This window comes from Protopterus annectens, chromosome 8.part0 (genome assembly GCF_019279795.1).
Source record: "Protopterus annectens isolate FY-2018-M chromosome 8.part0, PAN1.0, whole genome shotgun sequence".
NCBI classification, from domain to species: Eukaryota; Metazoa; Chordata; order Ceratodontiformes; family Protopteridae; genus Protopterus; species Protopterus annectens.
The window spans coordinates 1,442,376,638-1,442,388,360 of NC_056741.1; the positions used below are offsets into that span (position 1 = coordinate 1,442,376,638).

Consider the following 11,723-nt stretch of genomic DNA (forward strand, 5'->3'; position numbering starts at 1 on the left):
GTATCATTATTCATTAATTTATACCCTGGATCTCAAGCATTCTTTCATAGGCTGCACATATTTCAACACAAGCCCATAATTCAGCTAGAGTCTGAATTTTCAGCTTAATGAAAGCCAAGCAACCCTCTGTCTGCAGAATACCTGGTAGTGGCCTAAATCTGTTATCCAGCTAAATGTAAAACTCAATTTCAACTCCTGGGACAGTCTCTTCTTATCTGTCTCTGATGGACAGGTGGGTCAAGTGTTGTCTTATCATTTTAATGTACAACTGACCAGTCTCCTATAATTGTTAAAACTATTAATTTTGGATTGGTCTTTATATTCCCTGCTGCTAGATGCCTGATCAGTTCAGAGTGGGTCAAGTGTTGTCTTATCATTTTAATGTACGTTACTGACCAGTCTCCTATAATTGTTAAAACTATTAATTTTGGATTGGTCTTTATATTCCCTGATGCAAAATGCATGATCAGTTCAGAGGGAAATCAATACCAGGCCCCTACAAATAAATAAAGAATATCAGATTTGGTTTGCTTACATTAAGCACACATTCATCGATCCGATTATAGCTAGTAATGTTAGTCCTTGCCACACACAAAAATTTATAGACAAGATGTCAAGAGTACATTCAAGATATGGCTTTTTTCTTCTTTAACAGTAGACGCACTGTAACAGAAATCTGCAATACATCTGAAAGCTGAATTGAACTCTCACATAGCACAGGTATCACAGTTTTTCCCTCTGCAATAACCGGCCTTAAACTCCAAGTTGTACATAAACAGGAATAGAATAAGAAAGGCACACAGACGGTGGAAGGTTATACTGTAAGACTCAGCCCAAGTATTCCAAAGGCTCCCTCGTGAGAAAACTCAGCAAAGCAGTGATACCCATGCATAGAGAATATGTCTGGTAAGCTACCCACAATTAAAACCCTATTATTGATCAAAAGGCAATGATACAATGACATGCACCCAAAGATAGGGTAATACAGTCCTCACTTATGAAAAGACCAGCAAGGCATCAGATCTCTCCTGCAGGCTATTTTTACATGCATGTACTAAATCAACCAGTATGAAGAACATGGTCCTGTATATGTGAACACATCTGTGCTTTCTTCTTCTTCTTTTGGCTTTTCCTGGTTAGGGGTCACCACAGCAGATCACCTGTCCACTCATGATTGGCAGTGGAGTTTTATGGTGTCGAGTTGCCAGACCAGTGCCCAACCTTCCACAGAAGGCACACACACGCACTCACACCTAGGACCAATTTAGAGTGTCCAATCCACCTACAGCATGTCTTTGGGATGTGGAAGGAAACCGGAGCACCCGGAGGAAACCCACACAACTACAGGGAGGACATGCAGACTTCGCACAGAAGGCACCTCAGCCAAGGATCAATCCGGAACACCTCTTGCTGTAAGGCATGAACACACCTGTACCAATATTCAGTTTTCAGAAAGTATGAAAGTTTTGCAGTTTCCCCAAAGCACAGCATATCCCACAAAATGTTTACATTCCCATCCACCAAAGACATGCTCCATACTTGAGGAAGCCGCTCTAACTCATTGCTTTCCAATTAGCAGGTATTTATGACTGAAGTATACAACACTTACATATTGGTAAGAAAAAAACAACTGCCATGCAAAGAGTGGACATACAGCTGCTTAGATTTCTAACACCTCTGATCACATTGGAATTCATTGAGCAGTGTCTTCTGTGTCATACCTCTCAACTATCCAGATTTTTGCCTCATATTTTGGGTCTGTTTTTCATAAAAATTGTGGTTTTCTGGCACATCATTAAATACCATGGTCAATAAATAATGACAGGCATTTGAATTTCATATATGTCAGAAAATGCAGATAACATGATTCAAGCAGCCAAGTTTATAAGAGCAATATGTCAAATTTGTTCTAGAATTTAGCCCCCCCCCAATTATATTTGACTTTGCCCAGATTTCATGCAGCGGTACCCTTTGTCTGTATTCAAATACTGCCTGCTACAGCACTGGATGCAGGCTGTGAAATTTGTTCTAGAATTTAGCCCCCCCCCCCCAATTATATTTGACTTTGCCCAGATTTCATGCAGAAGTACCCTTTGTCTGTATTCAAATACTGCCTGCTACAGCACTGGATGCAGGCTTCACAACTAAAGTGCATTTTTCTGCTATGAATGCAGAATCTACCTCAGACATACTAGATCCAGGAACACCACGTACAAGCCAAGAATAATTTCCAATTAACAACCTTAAAATGCAATACTTAAGATGATTTAGTATGAAAGAACTACTGACCTAAGTTCATCCAGGAAATTAGGCATTTGTGCCTTCCGGTTTGTTCTCAGGAATCTGATCTGTCATCTGAACAGCAACATAGCTAATGTGCATGGCAACATGTTAGCTCCATGCTCAGTGATATGACCCCCCCCTCCCATATAGTTATTTACTTTATTGTTCCTGCCACAAATCAGGAAGTACATTTTAATAGCTAAATATATTACGTGGCAGAAAAAAATGAAACATTCCTTAACTAAAGTTAGAGCCATCACCAGGAAATAACAGCTACACTGTTGAGTACATTCTCATCTTCATTGCACTTCCAAGCGCAGAGAGTCATAACAACTTCTACTACCTGTCGTTACTTCTGGTTTCAGAGAATATACTGAGGGATGACCAATGAGAAATGGAAAAGAATGAGCGATTTTCACGCAACATTTTATTTTGGTTTTGATTCTATCATTGCGCAGTTTAATATTTTGGGGGGCACTGTAAAATTAAAGCAGTATTCATCTTAAAAAGCTGTCCTGAGGCTTTGAACCACAATTTTACAGCTGCTAAACACCTGCTGATCCGTTAAAGTTCTTATAATTCATGCTAAGCAGTGATGGTTTGATTATTAATAAGCAGGCAGATAATGGCAGTAACGTATTTATAAGGTGGTCATAGTTGTCATGTTTATATATGAAAGGCAAACTACTTCCTCCAGAATTATACCCTGAAGTTGAGACTGGAGCACACATATACACTTACACATGCAAGCACACACAATCAGGAATACTCAGCCCCAGCTAGAAAAACAAACAAAAAAATTAAAATAAAAAATCAAGCCAATCAGTATACTTACAAGGAAAAAATATTGCAAAATGGACAGCTAGTCATTCCTATACTTCAAACCCAATATTCACGGTTGATTTAAAAAGCATATAATTAATTGTATAAATATTTTTCAAGTCACTCAATGAGTGCAATGGCTGTCTGGAAGTGTAGATCCTTAATTATATGTCACTATGTTCTCCCTAATCTTGTGTGTGTGTGGAGGAGTAGCCAATATTGACAGAGAAAATAAATGTGCATTGTCTGAAAGAATAACAAACAGTGAATGCTAATGTCACTGGATACATATGGGGTGTCATTTGATACATAGTGGGTTAACAGCTCTTGAAGTATTCTTATGATGAAAAGGTCTAAATCTTTCCATCACGGAAATCTTTTCTAATTCTGACTCAGAAGGAAGACAAGCATAATGCCTTCCTTGACAGACTGAAAAAATCATGGGATGGGTTTGTGCTGTGTACCATTTTTGAAGGCCACAGTATTTCATGTGTTTTGGAGTTCTAGTGTTAATTCATTTAAATAATATATTTAAATGGGTGACTGCATTTTAAGTTAATGCTGTACTATACAGGTGTGATAAGATTAGAATTTATCACAAGTATATTTTGCATAGAAAAAGAATGAACAGAAACCGACCTGGTATTATGGCGTTAAGGGATTACAGTTTCCAAACTATTTTTTTTAATCTGGTGATAATGGCACAAAGTAAAGCAGTTGGGTTCTGGTGCTGCAGAATGCAATTACATGGGCTGTGGAATAAATCCAATGTTTAAATGGAATTACGTAATTTGCAAAATTAAAGTATTTATCATGACCTGTACATCTGTACTCAGAAGAACTTTCCTAGTCCAGTGGGCATTCATTTCAAAGCCAGAAGTAGTCTGTGTGTCCTACTTAACACATCTGTACTATGCACAACTGGCAGATGAAAAGAGAAAAAAAATTCTCCTATGTCTGTGAACTATCAAATCCTCCCAAACGTGTCTGTCCTTTTGAAAAGTAATCCAGAATGGACTAACATTTGAAACAATAGTCCTACTTCAGTATGCACTAGTCTTGGATTCATATACACCTATACTGAGGACATCCTCACAACAAGCGCCAGTGCAATCAATGTCTGATGAACTCAGAAGTCCCATGTTACCACCACATCGGTACTCTGTGAAACCCTATCACTGTCTAATCGATATATGTGCAGTAACAGAAACCCGGTTTAAGGCTCCAGAGAGCACCCCAGCACTACCAGGCTACAACTCATACCATACATTTCGGCCACAGAACCCAAACCGAAATACAAAAGGCAGGGTCGTATCCATATTCATCAAGGATACCCACACCTCCAGGTTAGTGGCACAGCACAATGCTTCAGAGATCATCCATGTGCAACTAACAATGGGAAAAACTGCAATTCAAATTGTAGCTTGCTACAGATCACCCACCATGTCCCAGGACCCCCACTCCGCATTTCTGGAAACACTAGAAAACATAAAGGTCCTACCAAACAGCCTAATATTGGGTGATTTCAATTACCCAAACATTAACTGGGAGAACTACTCAAGTACTAACTCCCTTGCCCAACTTTTCCTACAATTTATAAACTCAAACGCCCTGGTTCAACTGGTCAACACTCCCACCAGAGGTGACAATATATTGGACCTGGTTATCACCAACATGGGCAACCGGTGTTCCACACCAGAGGTCAATCCCTCGCTGGTTAGATCTGACCATAAACAAATCACTTTGGATATCCATATTCTGCCCCCACCCCTGACAAGAAAGCCACCGTGAAAAAACTTTTCAAAAGCAAACTTCACGTTACTTAAGACTGAGGTGGAAAGTTTCACAGCCCCCAAAGTGTCCAAGCTGCAAAATCCATTAATGCATTCTACGGGCAGCTACAAGAATGCATGGATCGTGCCAACCCAAGCAAAACCAAGACTCACTCCTCCAAGAAAAGGAAACCAGTCTGGTGGACTCCTGCCATATACAAGCTATACAAAAAAAGGAGGAAACTAGTACAGAAAAGAGCAAAATCCCAAGAAGGGAAGACATCCCTGATCAGCATCAGCAAGAAACTACGATCCCTCATAAAATTATCCAAGGCGAGCTTTGAAAGCAAAATTGCCAAGGGCTCCAAAGATAACCACAAGGCATTCTTTAGCTATGTCAAGAATCTAAGTGTCAATGCTCAGATCTGCTCGGAGTTAGTGCAGAATGACACAAAATATACTGAACCGACTGATATCGCCAACATCCTGGCAGACAGGTTCAGCGCAAACTTCACCCCCCTCTCACCCCTAAAAGGGCCCATAACCATACCAGAAGAATGTAGAGTCCCTGAAATCACAGACACTCAGGTTAAAACAGCCCTCTCCAAAGCCAAAAACAAAGCATCAATGGGACCGGATGGTATCCCAGGCTGTGTCCTCCATGAGCTCAAAGACACACTAACCCCTCACCTAAACACACTGTTCAAACTCAGCCTCTCCACAAGCTACGTACCCATAGAGTGGCACACAGCAACAGTTATTCTGCTCCACAAAGGTGGAGCCACAACAGACCCCAGGAACTATGGCCCTATAAGCCTGACTAGCTTGGTCTGCAAGGCTATGGAGCACATCATCATCATGGAACTCATCAACAGAGACATTGGGAACCTCCAAACACTGGACCCTACCCAGTTTAGCTTTGTTAAGGGCAGATCATGCCTTCTAAACCTGGTGGACTTATTTGAGACATTTACCAAGGCTATAGACGAGGGAAAGGTGGTACACACAGCCTACCTAGACCTTGCTAAGGCCTTCCACACCATTCCCCATTCTGGTATTATAAACAAGCTCACCAGCCTGAACATAAACCCCTACGTCACAAGATGGATTGCCAACATGGACAGAACCCACATGGTGAGAGTAGCAGGAGCTAGGTCCAACTCTAAACCAGTTACAAGTGGCTTTCCCCAGGGCTCAGTCCTAGAACCCCTCCTGTTTGGCATACACTTCTCAAAGGTACAGGCAAGCACATGAGGACTATGGCTGACCATGTTTGCAGATGACTGCAAACTAGGGGCTACAAGTGACTCTCCATCTGACACAGACATCCTCCAAAAGGGTCCCACTGAGATGGATACCTTGTGTCAAAATCATGGCCTCAAGCTAAATGCCAAAAAGTGCATAGTCATCCCCTTTGGAAAAAACAATGTACCCACAAACTACCACATAAGTGGTAGTCCCCTAAATACGGAAGATGTAATAAGGGATCTGGGGACCCGAGTAGATAGCAATCTCACCTTTGGTAATCACATTGCCAAAGTGGTTAGAAAATCCTTCTACGTGGCCCACCTAATCACAAAAGGGTTCGCATCCAGATCAAAAGAGATCATTGTGCCCCTGTACTCATCAGTCATCTGACCCATCTTAGAGTGCAACGCCCCATTTGGGATGTACCTTACAAGACACCTGCAACAGCTGGAAAGACCACTGAAGTACCTCACCAAGAGGATCAATGGCCTTAAACAGATGCCCTATGCAGCTCGACTGAAGAAACTCCAGTTGTACTCAGTTGCATACCGCCTACTCAGAGATGATCCCTGCCTGACATACAAGGCCATGTCCAACCCAGAATTGCTGGACATGCTCCACCTAAAGAAAACCTTATCCCCTCAAGCCATACGCTTTAGGGATCTAAACCTCACCACAGCAATAAATAGGACATGCAGGAGGGATAGATTCCTGTCCCAGAGACTTCCCATGCTTTGGAACAAGATCCCAATCTACATTAGGCAGAGCTCCTCACTAACACTCTTCAAAAGAAACCTTGACGAGTGGATGGGAAACAGAAAGTTTACCTCGGGGATCACTTCAGTGGCTCTGCTAGACAGAGGCACAGGGAAATAATCTAAGGGGGTGGCAAAAGCCAACACATTCTGGCTAGGCTTATAAATGCCTTTGGGCAGAGAGCTTAGTACCCACCTATGAACCTACAGACCTATGAGCTCTCATTAAGTGTAGTGGCAATCTTTAATACCTTGTGTCTGTGTGCTCACTTAATTCTTTTTTCTGGTGTATTAAATTGTCTAAAGGTGACTATTTGCAGAACATGAGTTCCAGCTGTGATAACAAAGAGATTTGGGGATCATGGAATATATTATGCAATCTAACAGCCAAACCTTACTTAAATTCCAAAGCATCCCACTCCAAAAACAGTCTTAAAAAAGGAAGGAAGCGATGATGTTCCATTACTAATAAAAAGAATGTATAGGTAACAATTTATATTAAGCCAGTCAGCCTGTCAGTTTTAAAACACAGGTCTTATAAAAAGTGTTCTACCTATTGTTTATTTACTGAATACCATCTTGGAGTCACACAGAAATAAAGTAGCTCTACTCTGCTCTGTGAAATTCCCTGCCTGAAAACCAAAAGAACATGGTTTTAAAACTACATGACTGTGTTTAACGAAAACACACAATTCATCTGACAAAAACAAAGACATATTAAATAGCTCTATGTAATTCTCTTTAAAACATTAGTAGTCAAATGTGTGGTGTTTTAGGTACATGACCCACATTCTACATTTCATGAAGAAATTCAAGATATTACTATGTAATTGTAAGAAAACAAACACCTGGTCTTCAGTATCCACCATGAAAAGGCAAACGGGGATAGTGAAGTTAGACAATATGCTCAGAGTCAATGTAGCAAGGGAGTGTCAATGGAAATTCTATGTCAGGGATTTCACTACCCAACCTTTCACCTTAACAGGTTGGAGTTATTGCCTCCTGAATGCATCTTCACCTGACTCATGTGATGAAATGCTGTGGGTAAATGTAAGCTTATGAACTGGAACACTATCCTGACAGGGGAAGAAAAATTCACACAGTAGTAAATGATGCATCTTCTGCAGCCCAAGAGAATCAGAAGACATTAGTCAAACACAGTTTTTAAGGATGTTATTTTATGAGATCAAGCTAGGCAGAAAACAAAAATGAAAAACTGATAAATATAAATGTACCCACTGGGTCTTCGAGTGTAACACCTTGTACTTCCTTGACAAACTGGGTGTCAGCATGGTAAAAGCTTTAAAAGATCCTTTGACTCATAGCAATGGTTTATTATGGGTTAATGAAAGCTGCTACAAGATAACAGACTGGTAAAATCAGTACGTTACTGCTCCAGTGTGCTGGGTTCAGTCCTATCTTCTGGTCATTGACTACATGGAGTTAACATGTTCTTTTCAAGTCACCTGGTTAACAAATGATAAATAAATGCATACATACGGTATTACCACATGGAACCTATGTAAAAGTTGTAAATAACCAGCCAAAACAACTCTGTAGCTGGAGTAAAACTAATACTCTGTGTGTATGGTACTACATCCTTTGTAAAATCTTATATGATCTCAGCAAAGCATAAAACAAACTGTTTATGTTCCAAGATTGCTCATTCCATCTTAAATACATCAAGCAGTTAGTAAGGGTGCCATCTATGAATGTGCATGACATTATTTTGGGGTGCAGAGCTATAACATTCCAAGTCTGAAGGATGCCAGCTGCAACATCACTAAAATTTCAAAAAGGCTATAACTCCAAGTCTGTAACCATTATCTATTGATTGATACAATGTGCTCCCCTCACAGATGTCATAGTTTTATTTTCATAGTTTTATTTTCAAACGTTTGTTTGCCCCCTATTTTTCATACACAAAGTCAACTCACTGGTGCGAATGTGCAGTTGACCCCACACACTCACATATATATATACATACATACATACATACACACACACAACATACTTGAGTAAGCTTTTAGGCAAGTGGTAAGTGATGACAGGAAATGGTTTTATTGCTGATACAAATTTGGTACCCGCTGAGAATTTGAACATGCATTCAGGATCTGAGGAGTGCATTTTCATTATAAAAATCAGGTACATTGTTCTGCAAAAGTCACAATAGCAGGAATACACATCAAATGCAATTTAATTACTGAAACAAAAAGTTGCAAAATAATGCACATCCAGGAACCAACATACACACATATAAACACATTAATATATAAGCTGTATGCAGAACAATCTTTCAACATGCTAATGCTTCTCTTACAAATTCATCCAGTCTGCACACAGAAATAGGCTATCAACTGAAAAAAGTGCTTATGTAAGTACAGTGTACTGGCAGATTTATGCACTACTGGTTTAACATAAATATACTGCTTAAATCTTCACACAGACATGCACACAAAATAATAATAAGCAAGAACTGCAAGCGTCCCATTTAACATTCCATTATGTCTGACACACTGTGTTAATGTAGCATGTCCTGACTTCCAGTCTAACTCAAGTAAACTCAGATATCCTTACTAACAGCTCATTCCAAAAATGTAGCACTTGGCATACTGCATTTTAAAACATGCACACTTACTAAACAAAATGCAAACCCAAGGACTGAGAAGGAGATGCACAAAACATTCTGACACAAATACAGAATTCTGGACCCCTTTCAGGCACTTTCTTTTTAAGGAGAAAGAGAAGCAACATAAAAGAGAAAAAAATAAATGACACCAGCTGGTTACTATTTTCTAGTATCCTCACTAATGAAGGCATTCCAAGGCAATCACTCTGTAGACACAGCAGTATTTTAGGGCTATAACTTAAAAAAAAAAAAAATATATATATATATATATATATATATATATATATATATATAGACACCGCAGTATTTTAGGTCTATAACTTAAAAAAAAATATATATATATATATATATATATATATATATATATATATTTATTTATATTATATACATACATACACGCACGCATACACACATGTATACAATGTTTAGTCTTTGTCCTACTATTACAATATTACCACATGAAGAAAATGCAGTATAATTAATTGTTACCTAATTAATATAGTGAATGCACTATTAAAAAGGGACATAATTACTTTAACTGCACACTTCCGAATAATCTCTGGAGTGATAACTGCCCGGGCAAAACTTGCGCTCAGAGGGGCGGGGAATGAAAGTGTAGAAAATGACCAAACAACAAATACATTTTTTTTTAGAAACTTCAGATTGTACATATAACACACTTTAGACCAAATGGATCTGTCTAACAAATACTCAGTGACTGTTGCATCATCCACAGATCCAACCAAAAGCCGTGCGTAACCCGATCGTCAGTGGCACACAGATGCCCTGTCAGCATGCCATAAGGTACTGCAAGCCCGTACCCAACAACACCCTTCCCACATAGTCCTACTCATTTGGCAATGTGCGTTTGGAAAAAAGCGACATTTCCCCTTTTTGTTCCAAGCATAAACTGCTGACCTCTTGAAAGGTATGCTATGAATGAAGGCCTAAACAGTAGCTTTCTAACGGCTACCAAAACATCTGCATAGTGATTCTCGTAACAGGCATGCCTGATGTCAAGAAGTCAGTCTGGGGGAACCCAAGCAGACTAGAGAAAAACACTGCGGAGCTGTGCAAAATTAAACTACAGATTAGGACGGGTGCTACTTACGCTCGGGTTTTGGGGAATCCCATGGACAGGAGTACGTCCAGTGATGATCCATGTTTGATGGTCCCGGGTCGGCTCTGTCTGTTTCGCCTAGGAGCCACTTTAGCGTAAAGGTCCTCTTTGGAAGCCATGATCTTTGGATATCTATTTGTGTCAATTCAGTTATTTATTGCAAAATGACTGAGAGCGTCAGCATTGTGAAGCAGAAAAGGGCATGAAAGAAGAAGCAATTTTTTCTGAACCGCTTTACATGAGATAAACAGTTTCCTGCTGCAGCTCCACGGCAGACGAGCTAGAAGCCTTCGTCAGCATAGGAAGTGAATTGGGGTGCCACTACTGGTGCGCTCTGAGCCTGGAGGGGTCCGGTGTCGGTACCGCAGAGACTAGCCCACGCATTGCTCCTGCCTTTACTTCCTCCTGCAGTGAGGACACAGAAGACGAGCCCACGGTTTGTGAATGGATCAAAAGAGGAAGGAGCGCCACAGCTGTCAGCAGCTCTGCCTGCCCTGGTGCCTCCCTTATAAGGGTGACCCTTCCGTCAGTCGGCTGGCCCTTTTCTTAAAGAAGCACTGCCGCCTTGGAAAAGGAGGTCGCCAAACCCTCTGCTACCTGCATAAAACTGAGAGGGAGGCAGAAGGTGTTGCAACTCGTGGAGTAATGTTACGAAAACGTAATATCCGCAAAACATCAGTGCCATAAAATCAGTACAGCTACTTCATACACCAGCCCAACGCTGTTGAATGTTTTGCACTACAAAATATAGGAAGGTGAAGTCTGATATTTCTGAGACAGGGAGGCATCTGAGACATTTGTTATGCTGGGCACAGACCACTGTTAACTGCTACGTTATCTAAGGTGGTAGCTAGGTATACTCATTGTACTAAGCTGAATACGTTTATTTCTAAGCAGATTTTAGAACCAGCATATCTTGCATATATGAAAAGGTGTGCAAAACGTTGCAGCCTAATCACTACATCATTAGCTGGTATACTGTTTGTGTTTACATGCTGGTGTACTCATGAAAAACAGCCTCTACCTGGTTTGGTACAAAACAACCTAAGTTAATAATGACTAACGTATTCAGTAGGTAGGAGTTGCATTTGCAG

General features: G+C 40.3%; 1 protein-coding gene across 1 annotated transcript in view; it reads right to left on the bottom strand.

Moving 5' to 3' along the window:
* Nucleotides 1-11,445, bottom strand: part of UBASH3B (ubiquitin associated and SH3 domain containing B) — a 777,613-nt gene extending 766,168 nt beyond the window's left edge. Inside the window, exon 1 of the mRNA XM_044081039.1 lies at nt 10,621-11,445. Coding sequence (XP_043936974.1) covers nt 10,621-10,748 — 128 coding nt within the window. The 5' untranslated portion in view covers nt 10,749-11,445. The remainder of the gene's footprint in view (nt 1-10,620) is intronic.
* Nucleotides 11,446-11,723: the final 278 nt, after the last annotated feature.